Source organism: Haliotis asinina, chromosome 10, assembly GCF_037392515.1.
Source record: "Haliotis asinina isolate JCU_RB_2024 chromosome 10, JCU_Hal_asi_v2, whole genome shotgun sequence".
Taxonomy (NCBI): domain Eukaryota; kingdom Metazoa; phylum Mollusca; class Gastropoda; order Lepetellida; family Haliotidae; genus Haliotis; species Haliotis asinina.
The window spans coordinates 6,505,314-6,528,591 of NC_090289.1; the positions used below are offsets into that span (position 1 = coordinate 6,505,314).

Genomic DNA, 23,278 nt, shown 5'->3' on the forward strand with positions numbered 1-23,278 from the left:
CAATTATCTTAAACGTTCTGTGGATAATCATCTTTTACATTGTGTAATGCCACAGCAAACATTTGTGATGCTCGTCTAACTCACGTATCTTATCGTATCCAAAGAGAGTTAGCGATTTTGCTCACTACGCACGTTAAATATTTCGTTAGATTGAGCTGTCCAGATTGAGTATGTCCAAACGTAATGGATTAATAAGCAGAACAGAGTTTCAGTTTATCATGACTTGTTATCTTTTTCTGGTGGCGGTGGGGCAGTCAAGTGGTTAATGGGTACAGTGTGTGAAACCTCTTTCTGGTCTATCGCACCGTGATATAGCTGGAATGTTGCTAAAAGTGACGTAAAACAATACTCACTAACTCTTTTAACAAAATCCCATGATCTGCGGATCCTGGCATTGAACATTACAAATGCTACTTTGCAGCCTCTACTTCCTGTATCCCTAATGATAACTTATAACTGAAAGAGACAAAAACATCAGTTCATAAGGTCAAGTTTCAATATTGTATCAGAGAAAGAAACATCAAAGAACAGTTATCTGTTCATTTGTCAACTTCCGTCTTACTCAGTATCTTATGACGATACTTTCTCATTTCCCATCTTCCTCTACAGATCAGTCCCAGGGTCCATTTTGGACACGGAATTAGGTCATAGTCAGACTTGGCATTTGTCTTGAAATTAACACACGTCTGTCCAAAAGTCTTTCTTTAAATGCCGTAGACTTCACCGATTTCATGATAGGATGCAACATATTACCACCCAGTTGGGAACTAGTCCTTCAAGAGCTAACTGACCCTCCCCAAGGCCGTAGGCCCTTCAGAGTGTGTTCCTTGTCCACGACACAGAAGGGAGAAAAAAACCTTGATTATTTACAAACATAATAGCCACTCCTTGTTAACTTGATAAACAGAATCCCCCGATAAAGAAACATGGCTTTGGGATTACCCTGTGGATTATATTCTTTAAATCAGACTTGCATAATCTTTTGGTTAATCTACAAACAGCTGGAAATGCCTGCCCTGTCCGCCTGTAATGCTTTTCAAATTTAAGTAGATTTGTAGAAAGGTTTGAGAATGGTGTTGTTAGCTGTAGAAGAAAACCGTAACGGTGAACGTATTTAAGCAGGTCCTACTGACTTTGTCCCTGTCCGTGGTTACTTTAACAGAGAGGTGTCAAGTCCTTTGGCTTGTTCCACCACAGCGGTAGAAAGGTGAAACGAGAACTGTCACACTTGAACTCACACTTTTAAAAATGTTATTTTCGTTATGAGTGTCTATATTTACTATGTGTCTCCACCCTTATATATTTCTGGAACTGGCAAGAATATTCCCGCATACCTGAATAAGAAAGTAGTTTCTTCGGTTCAAATGCATGACATATGAAAATAAATTCTTATATTCATATGTGCAAATGCCGTATTTCAGGTTTTCTGCTATAATAAGACGATCCGCAATACGTTGTAAGTTGATGCTTAGTTGCCACATTTTGGTGTGATCACCACTAGTCTTCTGTACCCATGCCGATTATTGAACACGCGTGTCAGAAGTCTGTAAATTACACCACATTCAAACGATGAAGCATTGTTCAAGTTTTGTAAAGATTCAAATGCACGAACCTGAATTGATCCAGTATGCAGTATAGACAAACTTATTTATCCCTTAGTGAAAGTAATGCATGTCCTGTAATGTCAAACTATGTTCTACTGTACACAATGCATGCAATAATGTTCAGGGACATTTGGAGCTGTCATACCCTTTTTATAGTCATGTGTTCTTTTGGCGGTGCTGTCATCTTATCTGTTTTACCATAGCATTAAAAAGGCTGGGGATATTCCATTTTGCTAGCATACAACAAGCCAGTGCCAATGCATATGAGGAAAAGTAATACATATCCATACAGATGAAACATTTTCAAAGGAATGGGATAAATTGCCTTATTTTCCCTTCATTTCTCTTCATAATTTGTGTCATCATTTGCTTTTTATCAGCGTTGTAAAACCAATATCCACTATTTTTTTCTAATGGTATATATACTAGTTTCATTATTCTTGTGCATATAAATGGTCAACTCTAAAGATAAAGTTAGATTTTCCTCTGGAACAGATTCCCCTGCGCGTAAATAGCGGTGACGATTACGTGGATGTCACGTAAATCAATGATGACACCAAATGTTCACGTAAACTAAAACATAATCGTTAAAAGAGGCTATACGAAGAAATCCTTTTAAAAGGCGTTTTTAAGAAGGGTTGTTTAGTCTCCCTTGAATGAATCAACACATGTTCCACGGAACACTGGACATTGTGACGAGCGGAAGTCTTGTAGAGTGTTGCACCAGGAGGCATGTCTCGCACGGCTCTGCGGTGTCTGAGCAAGTGATTTGCACGTATTTCATAGAAAATCAATCTTTTTTTCATTGTAGAAATGTGTGCGAAGTCACTTACCGATTGTCGAAACAGCCACGGAAAACATTACATTGTAAATGCCGAAAAAAACATTGCTGGTTCCGGCAATGAGTGTTTGACTGGCAAACTACAAGCACCTGTCAGACAGTAGGAAATAGGATGTATTTTTTAGCATTTGCTATTGAAGTAAAACAAATCTAACTGAAAACGTGTTTCCTTCCGTTTCGGGGATAAATGTCAGGAATCCCTGACTAACGTATTTACAAGTAAATGCACTTCAACGTCTGAACACAATTTATAGCCATCTCTAAACGTCGGTTACATCTCTAACATCTGCTGTACATGTCCTGCATGTCCCGCAAGAGCTTCCGGTATGGAAGTCATTTTGATTGCCACATCAAAGAAGGGAGTTCGTTCACCAATCAAAAGAATGTCAAAGTTGTAGTCATCGTTATGCCGTTTCCCAGCACCGGGCAGAGTTGGATGAGACGAATATCTTACGGGAACCTTATATGTTACGAGAGATTTACTTCCTAGAAGGACAAACTTTGTAGACGATTTCCTGCCAGGAACATATCGTAAAGTATGTGAAGATTAAATTTCTGACATAGTTTACGCGTGTAAACGTATCACCGAAACGTTTTTGTTTTCATGAATGACGTATATTGGACGTAGTATTTGAAGTCCATTGTGTACAACGTCGACATACCCTTACACAGGAGAGCACTTGGCAGTTTTATGAAAGGGGGGTATTAAAACGAATGATAGATGATCCATTCACAACCGATGAAATACGTGCAGTTTTGTGGAATCACTGAAGTCATCCTGACTCATGATATGAGGTTCATAATGCCACTTAATTCTTGCACAAATATGTAGGTGATGGGTACATATACCGGGACAGGTCATGAAGTGTGCTAGATGTAATTCGCATGTGGAACTTTTGGAATAAGCGAATCGTTGTGTGTGTCTGAGTGTGTGATGTGTAATGTATGTATGTATGTATGTATGTATGTATGTATGTATGTATGTATGTATGTATGTATGTATGTATGTATGTATGTATGTATGTATGTTTGTATCAATGTATGTATGTATGTATGTATGTATCAATGTATGTATGTATGTATATGTGTGTGTGAGTGTGTGTGTGTGTGTATGTATGTATGTGCTTGTGTGTAGGCATGTGTGTGGCATGGATTGTGTATATATGTATGCATGCTCATGTGTGATCTTGTGCATGAGTAGCGCGGGTGTATATGTGGCTGTTTGTGTTGTGTATATATTTAGAATGTCAGCTAAAAGATAGCTGATTTGCGTTAAAATCTCATAGCATTCGGTTGAAGTGCGGAGGAGGAAAGCCTGGCAATGTATGGCTCCAAGTTACCAGCACTTGTAAAATAGTCTTACCAGCATGTGTACAACCATGTCCATATTCATCAAACCGCGCCGCCGTGATACGTTTACACGATATGAACCACCAGATCCATGCACCTCACGTAAAAAGCACAAGTTGATAGGGACCTATCCGCACTTGGAATCCATACACCCAAACGTTCTGCCCTATATTCCCTGCCCTAAATGCCCTAGCAGAACATTCTGGAAAGTTCAATAAACTACAATAAAAAGGGTGTCAACAATTCAAAATGACGGTATTCCATTACTCCACGTGTAACACGTTCATAGAGTTCAAACAGGGACTGTTGGGTTCAATTCTTCAAATACTTCATTCTGGTTGGTTCACTAAACCACCCTAAATAGTATTCTGTGTGATGACAAGACAAGGCAATGAGTACATTCCGACATGGGGAAACGCCATGCACACATTAAATCTTCAAAATATACCTATTTGAGATCCTAGGATATTTAGTGGCCTCCGAAAATGTCACTAACAAACAGCTGAGGGTTTCCTGAATGTCTCCGCAAAGAGGACGTGTTGAACACAATGCCGGAAGTTCCTCCCTTTCTACCTTTATAAAGCGAGAAATATTTATCACCATGACAACAATGGAGCTAAATGCCGTTAAATGCCTGAAATTTTGCGTTCAATTTACAATCCAAGCTGATGAATGACGGCAATGCTCTGATAAAACAACCGCGCTCTCCATCAAATTAAAGGCGAATCTCGCGAGAACAGACCGGCGTCCGCCATGTTTGTTAAGGGATTATGAGTATGGCCGTAAAAGCTGACTCTTAATCTGGTCAATACGAAAGCTATCAATCGTCAAGTCTGTTTGGTTGTTTGTGGCGAATCCCGACAGGTTCTTGCCAGATATTTAGAGATGTTCAAAAGAAATGGGGATTTGAGGATTTGAAAAGATTTTGTGATACAACAATGACGTAATGTTGGAGAAGGGAAGGCGCCGTGTTTGTTGTGAGAAGATACGAAGTAGGTGGCATGGAAGAAAGTAGGGCAGCTCTAACACAGGTGTGGATACTAAATACACCATCTCGAACCACCCAGCGTTCAATTAGTCCCCATTGGACTATAAGAATGTCCACCCCTTAAGACGTTCAAACACTTGTGTTTACTGGCACAAATTACTGGATATGAGGGACTTTTCTAATTTAGGAATGAGTGTGATTGCTGACACAAAACCCACCCACCCCCAGTACACGCATGCAAAATTTATGACGTTCCCTACCTCCCCAGGACAAACTGCTTAACGAACCACACACACACACCTTTAAAATCACTATCGCCCCTTAGCCATAAAATATGAAAGGCAATAATAGTTAAATGTTGTTTTTTTTCCTTGAGGTATAATCAGTAAACATTTTTACTGCCCCCAAAATATAATATGCAGAACCATGTATTGTGCTACTGTGATTCCGCGAAAGAAGGGAAGAAGAAATTAATGAAATAATGCTCATAGCTTAAACTGATCCCCATGATACATCTCCTTATGGTTGAACGTTGAACGTTCTGTATGTGGTATGTGGTATGTGGTATGTATGTGGTATTTAACACAAAACCATAAATTTTGATGCAGTAAACCTATTAAATGCGTATAATATCAGCTACACACTGTGTTTACACACCTTTTCAGCCTGAGGCATATACTTAACTACATATAAAAGCACGTATTATTAAGGAGTATATTATCATTTGTATTTCTTTAGGAATTACTCAACGGTATTGTCATTCCAGATAAACAAGAGATATTTCAGGGGATACCCAAAGCGTTGAAATTCTTCAACACATGTTCAACGTTGACACAACAGGTTCTCCACGGTTATCAAAAGTCCCTACCTGAAAATACTGACAAAGTAGTTTTCTGAAAAGTTTGAAATTCCAACATCGCATAGTGCCAACAGGCATTTTCCAATCGAGACATTTGTTGGAACAAACAACCCAGGTCTGCAAGAGAGCAACAATAACAATTATAACTAATTTGAAATTGTCACGAACGGAAAGAGCGTTGACAAGGGGACCAATTTAGGCAGCATGGTGTTTAATTTGCAAGAGAGCTTCAAACTAGTTGTGTATGTAGCAAGCTAGCGTTGTGTACGAGACCTGGCGAGATGTTTGCCCTTCATATTAGACCCAGTTACCTATCACACAACGCTCGGCCAAAACAAAATCGACTGGCCGTGCGAATACTTGTACCATGATGAAGGCGGTTGTGTCCGCTTGAAATTCTAGAATCTCTCTCTGTATTGCCCACAGACACCATTGTTTTCTGGTATTGGCTGAGACGTTTCTCTTGCAAATTGAATTAATTCACGCGTCCACATAATGTACGATAGGTTAGCACGACCTGTATACCACACAGAATTGTTGGAATTACAGTACTCGAAGTATGTTACAGTCAAATTGTGAATTCAGTCAAATCGTGAAATGACTGAAAATTTCAGTCATTTCGAAAAATGACTAAGAGGGCCAGCCATTTTGAAATTGTGATTCATTCTTGTAGGTTGTTTCAAGTGAAATTTCATGACATAACTGAAGTATATTGATTGTTGTTACACAAAATGACTCGAAATGGTTGGTCCTCTAAGTCCTGAATTTTTTAGCCATTTCACGAGATAACCGATTTCACAATTTGACTGTAACATGTACAGATATTACACATTGGTTGTAAGTACACTTTTTGATCACTTTTTTTTAATTCCAAGTAAAAGATCGTGAATATCTAATAATAACAGAAAAACATCAGGACATCCTCAGTCCTTGCAAGTCAATACATATGTTGGTCGACAAGGTGCTGGTTACTTGGATAAGATAAAAAGAGACAACAGGAACGATTATTTGTCTACACATGAGCCTTTTTCAAGTACCTCCAGTGGGTCAGGAACCACTCCCGAACATCTGGTGTCATCATTATTTGTTAGTGCATCATGAGAACATGCTCTTGATACTGTCGTAGTCGTTGAGTGGACTCTGCTGTTGCCAGATATTTCTTATGACTGCGGTATCTTGTAGCCGTTTTCATGACATTGTACAAAGCTAGCTTATCTGTTGTTTGATTCGACTTCGTTCGGAATAGTTTTGTACATTTACTTTGATAATGTAAGTGTCGATAGCACATTATGTCAACCTATTCGGTCTATAAATAATCCACAATCAATCCAGTGATCAACGGTATGAGCATCGATTTCCGCAGCTGGGATACGATGGCATGAGTCAACCAAGATAGCGAGTCTGGCCACCCGTAAGTCGCCTCTTACAACAAACATGGATTGCCGAAGATCAATTCTAACCCGGATTCACGGGTTCATACATAAGGTAGCTTTATCGTGCTGCTTCCACAAGTAACTCTTCTTCTCATTTTCAACCAAGTGATTAATAACATGTAGCAAATGTCTCAAATGTTTTATATTGGCATCTATTTCATTGAGAACGCATGCATGACAGCGAATGGTCAAGTGTAAGAGATGTTTATTTTTTTCATTGCAGGACTGAATTTCCTCCTTCGGTAACTCAAAATTATTAAGTTGATCAGTTACACACTCTTTTTGTCTGTCTGTCTACCCAATTGAGGTACCATGCAGTAAGTTTGCATTCCCCACTAAGGGACACCGAGTCGACCAACCGCAATTTTTTCCACGTATTGTCGCAAGGCTTACACCAATTTATATGCGAGTCGTTGTATCTACTGAATACTGCAGCGTTCTGAATGCACGACATGTATTTTGGGATCACATAGATATGAGCTGCAAACATTGTAATCATGTGGGGATCTTAACCTCACCACTGAGCTTCCCTTAAGGAGCAAAGACGGTATGACATAGACAGGTAAAACTCCGGTTTAAAAACATTTTACATCCAGAATATCTGCATCATATCCAGAATTAAAATGGAGTTTTGTTCCGTATCATTAAGCAGGTGAAAAGCAAATCGGAAACTAATGCTGCCATTTAAGTTGATCGATACACGTGTTTATCAGATTGTGAGTATGGAAAAGTACACATATTAGGTATTTAGTGTTGCATGTTGGTGAAAGTTGAATAAATACATTGACAGGGAGAATAGTGCTTGTTTGCTCCGTCTTCAGGTAAAAATAACATAGTTATAATTAAACACGTGAGAATCTTTCTACTTTTGATGTTTAAATGAATTTCATTATTTGAGGTGTTTGTGGCTTAACGCTTGCTTCGTAGAACGAAATATACCCGTTTCATGGCTGAGAATATACCACTGCTGTTCTCATGTTCCTGTCAAAGGAAACGATTAGGAGACAAAGTTATTAAGATTTACGCATAAAGCGCATTTTTCCATAAAATAGTTTTGGACTGATAAAACTGTCTGAATCGCTGGCAAGATTTGTTAGAAAATGCAAAGGTAACGTAACTCTGTCGAAACGCTCAAGGTTAAAATGTAAAAAATAACTTAGTCAACAAAAAGTGTTTTTTTTTTGTTAAAATAACATTTATTTTGACATCCACTATCTAATTCCTACCCACACAATTGCAAGAAAAAGCCAGCTCTGACCCGGGACTCTCTGTAGGCGCTTTTGAACAAATCCAATCAAGCGAGCTCAAAGCAACCGCACAGCTGACCAAATCAAAGATGCACTCCTGGTGAGCCACAGGCAGGTGATAAGAAGAATAATCGCGCAGATCCGGAAGTGAGGAATGGCGTGTTCGGTTAGAAACTCGTGTCAAGAAGACCTCGTAGCACGATCGGTTTGAACTACTTTTTAGGAAATGAAAATAGAATCCATCGACATAAAATAGTTGTTTGAGCATCAACATGGGAAGTATTTTGGAAAGCTCTAAACGTGGCCTGACCGGATTTAATGAACATTTTTTTCATGACAAGACTGGGGTGTTGGCGGGGGACTGAGAGTGAATACTAGGTCTCATTCGTACAAATATGCAAGTATTTACCCATTTTAGCACATTTAGTCACATAATATTCAAAAATAAGCGTATACATATTAGACTGCACATTCCTTAATTTGTCAGTTCGAATTATGTATATTCGAATCATAAATAGTTACCATACACATTTCAGAAAGTGGGTACCGTGTAACAAAGCATCATTAATCCCTTAACATTAATTATTTTCTAATTAAATACAATGATATATCATATTAATTGAAACATTTTTTAATAATAATTGAAAGTACATTTGTTCATTTGGGACGCTTCGTGTTCGGTGTCAGTCGAGTACATTCTTCACCCAGCCCCTCAGTACAGAGTCTCCCGGACACACATACCACAGCACACCCAGTGCCGTTCATGGCCTCCACACATTCAGCTTACCAGTCCTATTTTGGATCCAAACATGGCAACTTGGCGATACTAGTTACGTGACACGTGTTATTCCTTTCAGGAAGGTAGGGTACATGCCGTATGCTCTTATTTGGCACAGGCGAATCAAGGCATAAGGCCTCATCATTTCCAGTGCATTGAATTCAAAGTACATATAAGCAAGTGTTAATGTTCTGAAAATCCCGAGTTTTAACAGATTGCTTGCAATAGCTAATTTCTTGCATGTATTGTATTGCCTAGGAAACAGGGTAATGCAGTAACTTCTGATTAAACGTCTAGACCTGCACTTTATGAAAATTATCAATTGTGACAGTCCACCGCACCGTGTGTCCCTAGTCACCATTTGAACTTGGAACATATCTGAAATACCCACTCTGGTTCATCAATGTTTAAGACGTCACTGTTCTACTTTACAGTAACGTTTCTTTGATTAGGAGTCTTTGAATTTTGTTCGAATCAAACACAACATTCATTCAAATGTTGACTGAAAGCGGATATTCCGATAATGTTATAAATTACAATTGTATAAAGACGATAGTTTGCAATGAATATCATGTTTTATTGAGCATGTTTGTTTTTGGCTTTCCTGGCAATGTCCAGTCATATCCGGTGGCTTAAGACTGACCACAAGTTGATCCAATGTTGACAGAGACTATCACATATGTTGACTGGGCAATACCATCCCTGACTTTGGTAGTGGTAGTGACGTTATCAATATTAATGTTGGTAAACATCCCGATCCAAACTCACATTAGCACATACATCAAAGACACGTCTGGCCGAATTATTCAAGTAGGTACAGAGTAAGCGAATGTTTTTGAGTGTTCTTAGTGTAAGGTAAACTGACATTTATTCGGCGAGATCTTCAAGTACACGTCACTAACCCAGATTCTGGAGCAATAGACGAAGGGAAAGGGTTCAACTGTAGCATTAACGAATGTGCTACAGGTTTCTAAGATATGTATAGAAATGGAAGTGCAAAGATTAAATCATACACCATGATTTCGTATTACCCTTTTATTACCAAAACCGGCCATGCTGTCACCAGGTGCGTTGAGAATATTTTCAGAACATGCAGTTCATGCAAAAGGATATTCCGAGCCTTTCATATGAACATTATTTATCGTCATACACATACGCACTCACGAAAGCACGCACACACGCGGGCGCACACACATATTCTTAATGGATATACACACTCCTGAAAATGCAATTACCACTGTTTATGTGTCATTAAGCAAAATATACGTGTATGTACACTCTTGTAGGGATTCACGTTATACTGACACAGTCTATATGTATAGTATCTACCTTGTTTACAGTTACTTCATTAAAAGTGTCTGCTACAAAACATATCTCACTTCACTTATATACTCTCAGTACTCTCACATCCTTATATATATATATATACAGTATGGTTCAAAATTATTGAGAATTGCTAAAGCATTTCATATTATTAAACAAGAACAAATCAGATAAAATTGAATGTATTGTGAAAGTGAACTGACCTTTTCATGTTGTGTAGGTAACAATTTAATATTTTATCAAGTCTCCTTGAGCTTCACGGGACAGTCTAAGACGGGTAGGCATACTTCCTATCAGAGAGGTTAGTGTCTCGTGAGTTATGCTGTCCCAGTATCGGACCACTTCTCTCTTCATGTCTTCAATTTTTGTCAACCCCTTTTGATTCACACATTCCTTCATCATCCCCCAAATGTTCTCAATGGGATTTAAGTCAGGACTATATGCAGGAAATGGTAATGCAGTCACATTTTTCTCCTGAAACCACTGCTTGGCATGTTTTGCGGTGTGTTTAGGATCATTATCTTGCTGCAAAATCCAGTCATTTCCATAAAACACATGTGCACTTGGAAGGAGAAAATTATCTAATATGTTAGTGTAGCGTTGACTTGTCAGATTTCCCTCAAACACACACAGCGGGGTCGTTCCTAATAAGGATATCCCTCCCCATACATGAAACTTTGGGCTGTATTTAGGTCGTCGATACAACGGTGCTGACGCAGAATTTGTCCATATTTTCACATTATTGGGATATACCCATATTGAGCTTTCATCAGTAAAAATCACATTTTCCAAGTCAAAGTTTTCATGTGCCAAACACCAGTGAACACGCCTGTCTTTATGTTCTTGTTTCATGAGAGGAGAAGGAATTCCAGTCTTTTTCTCCCATCCAAGATCAATCAAATTTCTTCTAACTGTAAATTTTGATACAACTGTTGATCCCCTTTCTATCATTTCATACCTGATGTTGGAGATGCTTGCCCTTTGCTTTTTAGACGCTAAAATTCCCAGCCGGACGCGATCTGAGAAGTCCAATTTTCTGGGTCTCCCTGCTCCTTTCTGGTGCCCAAAATCCTTTCCCTCTTTAAAATTCTTCCTAATCCTATACACAGTAGAAAGAGGAGTTCCTGTTCTCTCTGCCAATGCATTTACATCATCAATTCCTTGATTACACAACTCAAAAATCAACCTTCTTTTATCTTCAGCAGACATTGTTGACAGTGCTGAGGAAAATGACGTCTGCTACAAATTCAGGGGAGGTAACTCTAATTGTACTATACTCAGTAGGCCAAGATGAGTTACCTCCCTTATACCATTACTTAGTTTTAAGTATCAGTGAATCAGTTGAGGTGTTAGGATAGCTCAAAGTAAGAAGAAAAATTCTCAATAATTATGAACCAGACTATATACCGCCTGTGTTCAGAATGGTGTGTAGAAAATGGTCCATACTGCCTGTGCTTAGAACGGAATGTAGACACTAGCATATACTTCATAGAACGGGATTGTGGTCACTCTGGGTTCCAACAAGTTGTAAGCACATGTTTTGTAATGACTCTTATCAGAACGCAGTGTATATAACGCACTAGTATATACTGCCTGGGTCCAGAGATATTGGTCTATACTGCCTAGGTTCAGAACGGGATACAGAAACTGGTCCATACTGCCTGGACTTTGAACGAGGTGGACATGCTGGTTTACACTGCCTCGGTTCTAAACGGGATGTAGAATTTGATCTATACTGCCTTGACTTAGAACGAGGTGCAGACATTGGTCTTTGCTGACCAGGTTCAGAACGGGAAATGACACTGGTATATACTACAGTGGTTCAGAATGAGATGTAGACACGTATATATACTATGGATCTGAATCTTTAGTACGGGGTGCAGACTTTGGGGGTCCAGAACGGGATGTAGACCCTGGCATTGACTTTCAGGTTCAGGAAATACTGATATATACTCTCTCATATTAATGTACAAAATCACTCTCATCCCCTGATTAACCCAGCAATTACGTTTTGCATGTTACGATTAATTGTTTTGCATAACTCAAAGAAAACGTGCGAAACTCAAAACTTCACGATTAAGGAATAATAACATTTGTCGGAAGGTTGGTCAAATAATAAAACTGTTACTATCCTCTTTGTCATAATATTCTCATCCCAAAGAAAATCCCGATAAACAAGGAAACCTGGAAACGATGTGACACGTCTGTGTTTGCCTGTACCTATTGTTATGGCAATCCCTCTCCATTTCCGTCTGTTGCTGTGATAATAAAGCATGGGCACAAAATGATATGTTTTCAGAAGCACTTACAAACATTGTTTAAAGAAAATATTTACAAATGGATCTTTAAAAAAGACACTCCACAAAATTAATCTCCTCTGTGGTACTGCAGTCACGACATGTATGTACACTATGTACGCTCTTCAAAACCGGTGCCACGTGTACAAGGCACTAGCGTAGGTTGTGTAACACTGGTTATCTCGACCGCTCCCAGCTATTTGCTCTGTAGCAAGGAGTAGTAGAGGAAATCGTCTAGTTACAGATTGCATATATGCATGTTACATTAGTAATCTGACATAATGATCGATGGTAGGTAGAGGATTCACGGTGGTTCTGACTGGTAAAATATTTTGGGGTTACTGCTTCAAAAAATGCAAGCGCTAGTGATGCCGAACGTTTTCATTTCATTTACAGTGGTATTTCTTGGGACAAGCAGCTAACACTATATCAGATATTTCAGACACATCCTAAGGACGAATATATTTGTATTTGCCTGAAAACATTCTTTAGCAAAATAACAATCAGAAACCACATTTACATTCCTTTTGCCTTGCTTAGGGATGCATATTATATTTTGGGATTCGCTTTGTTAGAACATAATTTAAATTCGAAATGTGTAAACACCTTATTATCTTTTTCCCTTTTAGAATTGATAATCATTTATAAGCAGCGTTTTCAGTTCGACTCTAACAAGTTTGTTTTAGATTATCCCTAGTTCGCCACAAAGTTTGAGCACGAATATGACGCTTTTTAAAATCGTCTTAGAAACACGATGTCCAGTACCAAGACTCGATGTTAAATGTAGACACGAAAGGTAAGAGATTCTGGAAATTTGCTGGGTGGAGGAAAATAGCATATGTCTTACGTGTGCATGGTTTGGGCAGTGATCAACATGTCATGTCATGTTGAGTTATAATAAAAATAGTAGTAGTAGTAGTAGTAGTAGTAGTAGTAGTAGTAGTAGTAGTTGTAGTAGTTCATTTTCAAGTGTGTGGCCATGTTAACGTTTGAATAGAGCTGAGCTTTGACTTTATATCATGTATTTGCATCTGCAGTGTATTCACTGTAAATGCTACTTCTCAAACTGTGCATCTCTAATAAGGTATATACTAAATACCTTTATACTAAAGAATAGATAAGACCAGTCCTTATGTCTGCTATTTGTTACTGCTCGTCATTGTGTAAATATATCCAATAGCTATCACCTCGTTCAAGGTAGCCAAATTATATCAAAGGACTATAGCCAATCTTCGTGCACACATTGTACACTGAATGCCTCCAGGTAGTAACTGAATAAACATACACTGCACTAACAGGGAAGTGAGTTGTTTGTAGCCCTGGTTCGACCTTTCATCATATGTTTCTTTGTGACAAGTTCTTACTTTGATGACACATCCAACACTTCGCGCTCACTGGTGAGTAATTGCTGTTTCCAGCAAGGTATTTTTTTTCAAATGAAACTTTCAAAATTTCTACAGTATACATGTCAGATTTGATGCATCAGTAAAAATAAATGTGTGGCTCTCATTGTACCAAAATACCTTTACCGATTAGGTGATCGTAACTCCCATACGTAAACACAGACTTACGTCAACATAGACTTACGTCAGCGCTAAGAGTGTTTTATGGCCCCATGACCCACTTCCCATTGATTGCAGAAAGAGTTTTGTCGCATTGGTAACATTCAGCACTAAAAAATGGGTGTTTCAGACAGATTCATCACACATGCATCACTACGCGCTGTTCAGTAAGGGGTGGTTCAGACCCGAAGTTTACATTCATCACACATTCATCACTATGCGCTTCTGGGTATTGAATGTGTCTCAGACGACCTAATCTGGTCAGACAATTCAGCATTAAAGACGTAGTTCAATATGGCAATCGCTCCACATATACTACCTGTTGTCGGAGTCGTGCAGGTTGCGGCGTTACACATACGCGGGTCGTCCAGTATATCGACAAGTCAACAGTTTGCTAACACTGACTTGGGCGGAATTGCGAGACTTAGAAGGCGGGTAAATGTCTTCGCACAGGTATGTTCTTTATACTGCTGTCAAATGTCAGCGTTAACTTCATTACCACCCTGATGGATGCATTAGTAGGTCATGACGACTTGCCAAGATTCTAACTGCTCTCAGAGATGTAGGCTACTCCCTGTTCAGTCCAAGAAACGCTCGTTTTAGGGATAGTTGGGGGAGTTTTAAACGCTTTTTGCTGAATAAAAATTACAGGTGCCTTGGTTCTAACCGAAGCAAACACTTCCTCGCTGATGGTGTTAAGGTCATCGTACAACTTAAATATCTTCAATGTTTGCTGACGGATTAAAAGTAATTGTAAATGTTGATGTAGCTTTCCAAAATGCGTTACATTATTAACTTTATCCTTCTACGTCTCCTAAAGCTTTTAAGAAGGACACACTGCTGTTTACTAATGTAATTAACGATAATGGTAAAAGCACACTGGGACTGATTAAGATGACGAATAATCATTGTAAATAATTCAAGGTTATATAGATTAATTTCTATTTCAGTTCTTGAGAGGAATTTACACTACTGTTTGTTACTAGTGTTTTAGAACTTCACATCACCAATGTGCTCCCGAAGTTATGTTTTAAACCATGTTCGCATGTTCTAGCTGTTTTATACATTTACTTTGCAAATACTTCAACGATGATTTTTATTGTGTACTCTTTGATATATACTGAACAGTGCAAGAGACACAAGTTTCGAAAAAATGAAATCTCATATGAGTAATCGTTCATGTTTATATCGTCTCCTTAAAAACATAAAAACAGCGTTGCGTTTCTTTTGCTGTTCAGCATACCATTGGCCATTGGCTGTTTGAAGAATGCTGAAGAGCACGACAAAGGCTCACGGATTTGGCTAGGTCAAGTGTATCTATGCTAAATGAGTATATGTGACGATCATACCTAGAATTTCACTGTCCTGGAAGTCCTCGCACTGCGGCCGTCCTCTCTCGAACACGCATACTCGAATCATCATCCGGCAGTTCGTGCAGTCGTACCCATCCCTAACCTCAAGTCTCTCCACTCTGATCTCAACGGTTCCAAGAGAGTAGACGCTCTGCGAGCACAAAAGGATTACATATATGCTATTAAACAATATTATTAATAATACTAAAATACGCATAATACTAAAAGTATGTGTCTTTCAGTCCTAAGCCCCTATAAATGACAAAAAGTTCAACTTGCTGGAAACGGTCACCCACCTAACTACTCTACGTAACCAGCGTTGCTTATTGTCTCTATCACGTTGCACAGTAGGGCACGTACAAACCGCAAGTAAATCTGAACTGTACGTGAATGGCAATACCAAAAAAAAATAAATCATAGTCATGCTTTTGAGAAAATATGGCTGTTCGGTACCCGTGTTGTGGCAGATCGGATGTAGTCAGTATATTATACAATACCACCATTTGTCTTTAGTGTTTTGAGAAAATATGGCTGTTCCGTACCCGTGTTGTGGCAGATCGGATGTAGTCAGTATATTATACAATACCACCATTTGTCTTTAGTGTTACTATGCCTCGACGCAGGTTTCAAATCAATCCCATATTTTCTCAATTTTCCACTTGTTTTCAGATTGGGCCAACAGTTTCAGCATAATTTATAAAGAAATTGTGTCTCCTTTGAAGAAAATACCTATTTATTTAAGTTTCACTCTACGCGAAATCAGAGTACTTTCTAATAAATCACCTTATCTCTTTAATTTCAAATTCAAGTGTAATGTTGACCTAATTCCCTGTGCTAAATGTAGTCTTGGCCATAGACCAATCACCGTTTCTCATATTTCCAACAGTTACACATGCTTCATGTCAAAATAATACATTTTTTAGTGAAAAACAATCCACATACTCATGTAATTCTCTTTAGAAATCAACAGAGATTGAACAAATGATTGCTGCGGTCATTGTACTGATTCTAATAAAGAATAACTACATTTATATGTATCTATCTCAGAAGGTGAGGCACAAACATACGCCTCAAATAAATTTTAGAATTAATAAAAACGCTTGGCGGAACAAACAATAAAAAGTTGTCTATCTGAAATTGTAATTTGACGGATTCTCTTAGTTGTTGTATTTTATACCATATATTTCCTCCCGTAGTACATTCATTGTTGCTACTACCCAAACTGTGCACTTTTAGTAACGAATTCGCACGAAACTAAATTTCACGTAAGACACAATGGCATCCCATTTCCAAAACAGGTGTTTCTTGAATATATTGTGCTATAGCCCAGAGTTACCTGAATTGACTGGAAATATGCACATATCTTAATACAAATTATGTATATGTTGAAACACACATCTCCGGATGATCAGAAACCCATCCTCATATCTAAATGCAGCAATTCATGCTCCTTGGTGGGTTATTCAGACCATGCCTTGCGGTATGTATAACATGCACAAAGACAAATTGGCCCCGATGCTGTAGGAAAAATACAGCGAATTCCTGTTTAAAGTAAAACCACATTCTTCGGAACCCTACATTTCACCCAAATAGGCAAAGGCGGAAGCAATCGATATGTCAAAGTGCTGCATGGTCTCATGTGTTTTTTGTTTGCTGAGAGTCACCGATTAGACAATGACGTTTAAACAAAGGGTTGTAACTTGCGACAAAACGACATACATGCTGTTATTAACATTTGTCAGTTTCCTGGGGTTTGGGGTGGTAAATTCAGCATGACAAAGACCATTCCAAGCGGTTTGTAGCATTTGTCATCTTTGGTTAAACAGCGACGTGTCCAAGTTCAAGATAGAAAACTATCGCCTGTTTTTAAAGTGAATGTAATTTTCTGTGAATGAGACATTTCACAGAATGTGCATCACGTCATTTTGAAATGTCACACTTTTACCCACTTTGCTGATTTCATTCGTTGCGAGACCATTTTAGCGAGTTTAGTTATTTTAATCGGTTAAAATATCTCACCCTGAAGTAAAGACAAACCTCAGAATCAAATATGTCGTAATCCTGAGCAGTGTTCTAGGTAAATCAAGAGATGTGATGCACTCAGATACCCCACTGGAAATAAATGACAATGTCCACTGATAGTTGTCAGATGCTCAGTATTCCACTGGCGAGATGCACGTCTACATATTATGTTGACACAAACTCAGATCTCGACTACCAAACGTGCAGTTCGTTGCATTGAGAAAATAAAAAAAACGAAAACCGATTCAACCGAACGATTAAATACTTACACACATCACAAAGAACTGCATTCTGGGGACATTTACGAAATCTAACGTGTTTTTCACAGGAACGGCTCATAGAGGATTATAATTCCGCAGCTATTGTTCTATTTTGGAACTCTATCGGAGAGTAAAATTAAAAATGAAATAAAAATCAACTTAGACACATGGCCCCAATAACCTGATGAGTGTAATGCTTTGATTCAAGGGAAACTCGTATCCAAGTGTGAATATATTGCACATTCTCCTGCCCAGCATACAATTCTGTCAAATGTTTAAAATATGTATCAAACTCCGATGAAATGTAATCTTCAAGGAAATAACTAATTCAATTGAAGTATGTGTCATGTGGTTTTCTTACAAACGTGAAGACCTACTTTCCATGTCAACCCATTGATATTGTGTTTCTGCTACATTTATCCTTTCCCAGATAACCTCGTATCATCATTGATTTCCACAGATCCTTTCATGTCATTACACGCCCTCTTTGCGTTTTTGGTGTATTGGTCATCGGTTTGTGTGGTTTGTCAAAACTGGTGAGTCTCTGGTGCTGGCATTTTGTATCGGCCTTGCTGTGAGCGCTGCATGGAAACCACTGATTATTCTGTATGACCATGCCTGTGTACTGACGTCTTCCTACACACTTCATTACGACGGTGGCGTTTGCATTTTGAAAGCGAAAAGATGATTTCAAACTTAACCCAGCCTTTTTATAGTTCTACAGATTATCTAAATCATTGAAATCAACCCATTTGATCTATCATTTATTAATAAAACAGTGACGTAAGTTGCCCTTGACCTTATCATATCGATGCATTATCCCCCACACTGGTTTTGAGATCCTTGATTAGCATTTAAAAGTTCGTCTTGATAATCTCCCGAAATAGATTAAATTGGATCCATAAGGAAAATAGCCCAATCTAAGAACGATTATTGACAAGAAAGCATTATTGAAGATGTGGTTATATCTATTAATCTGTGTGTAAAGTGATATGTGGTATATGCCAATATTGTCCTTGTGACTTGTGTCAACCGTGTGTGTTTTCAGAGCTTGACCAGATGGAAACGTAAATGGCCAAACCGTCAGAGACACATTTCAACAACTGTCTTTCATCGAGTTGATTCCAGCATCCTCATTCTTCACATATCAGCATGCAGCCTCACACTAAATCACATAGCCTACCACAGATATAGTGTGTCTCTGGGATTTCACGGACAATAGGGCATTTATCGCCCACAGGGACTCATTTATTTATCTGTAGGAAGTGATGTTACACGCCCGTCATTTGTTGACCGTGTCATCATGGATGTGGCCACGGTCACCCTTTGCAAAGTCCTTCCAGGAAATGGAAGCTCATTGGCCATATTTAATTACACTTTCTTTTTTTCACAATGTTTATGTATGAAGTAAAATATGAGCCAATAGAAACGCGAAGATATCTTCGTTGTAGTGCTGTGCTGTGGTAAGTTTTTTGCACTTGCTGTATGGTCACCAGTTCTCTCGTAATATTAATTTTGCATTGTGGTACAGGCAATTTAGATCTGGTGTCAAACATTGTTTATGTGTCAGTGTAACAAGTGAGGTTAAGAAACTGGTCTAAAATGATATTTCAATCTGACTCATTGTTGAAAGATGCGCTTTAAAGCTGTCTTTGGTGCTCCTTCAGGTTTCAGTAATCAGAGTTGTTCCATCTGGGCTGTTCTACTATCATATTTTAGAACACGGCAACATAGTTTACAATTTCAATATTGTGTGCATCACAAAGTAGATATATGATACCTTTGAACTAATGAACAAAGTATGTATATGAATGTCACTGTGGTTGTCCACGCGATCAGCTGACACAAAGGAAATGGTAACGAGTTCAATAATTAAAGGCCCATTTTCTTTCTTTACAGCACAAACGATGACGGTAGTTGTGTATCTAAGACTATCAAACTGTTTGAGAATCGAACGATTCAACATTATAATGCTTTAAAAAACACTGTTTTATAAAAGAAGTTTATAAACATTAACGTAAATTGACGTTGCGAGCTTTTTCCTCTTAACGAAGGATATCATGGATTAGCGTGTGTTCTTTACGTGTCAGATATTGTTTCGTCTAAAAAGAGCAACAAACTATTTGTATGACAAGATGACTGAAAAACCAACATTCTAATTCGTTTTCAATAGGTGTTAATCTTTCCAAGTGCGAATTCCAAAGATATTGATCGCCAAAGGGCGTTGAACTGCTTGAAGTAAATCCTGAGATGAATGACAGTCTATGAGAGTTATCTTTTCCTGATCCATTGATCGGGTGACGATTTCTCACCCATGTGTTTGGTCAGCTAGCTTAGGGTCTTCGTGTTAACTCCACCTTTTGACCAGTCACGCCTACTTACTCGGCTGTGAGACGACAACACCCACGACGAACACTCCTCAGGTCATCGATGGGCATGAAGTAGTAGTTACTGTATATATTTCTTATTTTTTATGCCAGTTTTGAGCTTAATTGTTTTACACATGTTGCACTGCTGGCCTCGTGACCATCAATACGCGGAAATAATGTTGATGATTTTAATTAATAAAAAATGTCCGATGCAATTCCCTATTTAGTCTAGAACAATATGTATATACTGGACAAAATAATTTAGGGACATTGTTACTTATGATATTTCATCAGATTTTCAGTGAATACATAGATCCTTATTAATAATTTCAAAATTTACATATATCTCTAACTGTTTTTGTTTCAGTATATTACAGTCAATCATGGTCGTGTCGAACCTGAAGTGATCTGCCTAAATACCTCGACTGTATCATGAATGCAATCGTAAACCCTATCTCACTTCGCATCAACAGGTTCAGAGCAATTAAATGACGTCAACCAATGCTCTCTAAATGAAGCTAATACTTGGGTTATAACTAACACAGTACGTAAACCACAATATTGTCACACTTCATAACAGTGAGGAAACAGTTTTATGCTCAGAATAGTTTTCCTCTCCTTTGTCCTGAAGCAAGAAGTTCATTTTCGCTTCAACATGTGTACAATACCCCCGATGTTGATCTTAATCTACTGTGTGAAATGTTTTGTAAGTCTGCTAGTTGAATTGGTCAAGATCAAGGATAGGATCGTTTGTACTTTGGTGTCCAAATATATGGAACACCTGATCTGACTGACCAGTCTCTGCCAATGCAAATAGACAGTATTGACCAAGATTTGTTACCCGACTGTTTGTGGTATTTGGTCACTTGTGTTGAATACCTGAGACAGTTAGGTCTGGGGTGTCACGTACTGACAATAAGACAGCGGTGGCCGTCTAAAAAGTGTTGAATCACTTTCATGTACAATATAAACATATAGCTTAATCGGCAACCTTATGTCACATACTTATTTCAAATATTGTTTGAATAGATAATAATGATTTGTTTCACCTAAATCATCACTCATCAAACTAGTTGACCTGACTGTCACGACATATGTCATCCCACTTAATGCTTTCTTCTCATGACCCTCCACATAACATGTTTCAGATATACCTGTGGATTGTTAAGGCAATTATGAACATACATACACTATAAGATCAACAACATCTATTGACACCCTAAAACCAAAGTTTCGACACATAGGTAAGTGACTTGAAGCACGATAAATCTATCAATGAATGGCAGTCAGGAAAGCAGCACGTCATAACATCACCTTAGGTCATCACTATGCAGTAGCCAATCACAGATCTGGATTTCGACCTCACTCTCGTTTTCATACAAAAGACCCTCCCAAGCATGTGTAAGAAGAGGATGTATGAATATATTTATCTTGTGTTACGTCAGACAAAAGGTTGCATGTCATGTCAGAGCGTAGGTAATTTTCTTACTCGTCCCACTTTGTTCCCAGTGACCTCTTGATACAGGAGACATGCCCAGTCGACAAGCCCAGGGAGGTTTGTTTATCTGCCTGCCTTTCAACTATTTATATCGTTTTCTTCTTTCAGGTGACATGGCTGAATAAAGATATGCTGTTTTTGAAATATGTCAATATGTGAATTAGCATTTGACCCTGTCACGAAGAGTACACGCAGGGGAGGGTACCCCTTCTTATATATAAAAAGGAATTCTGTGCACGTAGCTGCACTTACATAATATAAATATGTATCTCCAAAGAAAAGATTATTGTCAGTTTGCTGAAGGGTGTTATGTGTGTTGTTTGTGAACTGTCGAATGGGAAATCAAACATCTAGAGTTAAAATTAGGAAAATTATTGTAAAAGGGTAATGGAATGTGTAGACAGGCTGTGAAAGTAACTATGAACATGGCAATAGTTGGCACAACATGAAATGTCTTTTTGAATTTGAGTAATTGTGGGATTTTTTTTGTTTTGTTTTGTTTTTCTTTCTGTTTCTTTAGTTTTTTGTAATGGTATTTCGTTAAAGAAAACTTATAGCATTTGCTGATACATTTTCAACAGGACTGAAGATATAAACGCATATAAAAACCATAAATACCTTTGCAAACACACAGTCCCTTTGCCTATAATGTTCTTTAAGATGTGTAACATTCATAATATTCAGGCAAACCACAACCCATACTATAATCTCTATTCCTGAAAGAGGAACATGAATAATTAAATGTGTCAAAGCTATGAATTAGACTGTTGGTGTTAGCTCTGAATATGGCGTATAGTAAGGGAATGGCTGAATGGAGTCGTGTTGCTGCCATCTGGAAGTCTGAGTACATACATAAAACAAGAAAGCTCGTCCAAGGGATTGGTCAGTAATCCATGTAAAACTAGTTGGACATGCGGACTTGCTCGGCCATAAGGACACCACATTTGCTGACGTCACGTTTCTTGTGTACCTCCGACCGGGGACAGGTCGGTAGGATCATAATAGGCTATTGTTCCTGATGAAAAGTCGTTTACGTCACGTACGGCGAGACAACGTTTCACAAATGAGGGAACATGCAGCAGATTTCATGGGCAAAGTTTAATGAAAACAAACTCTGGATATATGTCGAGCTTAGAATTATGATACGAAAGAGTTAGATCTCTTACAGAGATGGCCGTGTTCTTAGGAATATACACCACACGAAGGAATAGTATTTCACAAATTGAACCGTGTAAGAAAATACACGTACCTTTCGAGGACCATGTGACAATATCTCAAATATTGGTTGTTTTTTCTTTTATGATTAAGTACCTTTGAAATTGTTTGTGGCCATATTTAGATTTATCCTATTTTAATTATACCCCTCTAAATGATTGGTTATTGGTAAATGAATTATATCCATATTGACAGAAATTTGCATTATTACAAATAGTCGGTAATAAGACTGCATTATGTTGACAGCACTGGCTCGGCAGTGTGCATCCTCCACGTCAAT

At 38.3% G+C, this 23,278-nt stretch overlaps 1 protein-coding gene across 1 annotated transcript in view; it reads right to left on the minus strand.

Annotated features, from left to right (window-relative positions):
- LOC137297621 (fibropellin-1-like) overlaps window positions 1–23,278 on the minus strand; it is a 43,910-nt gene that overhangs the window by 12,270 nt on the left and 8,362 nt on the right. Inside the window, exon 2 of the mRNA XM_067829495.1 lies at window positions 15,632–15,785. Coding sequence (XP_067685596.1) covers window positions 15,632–15,785 — 154 coding nt within the window. The remainder of the gene's footprint in view (window positions 1–15,631; window positions 15,786–23,278) is intronic.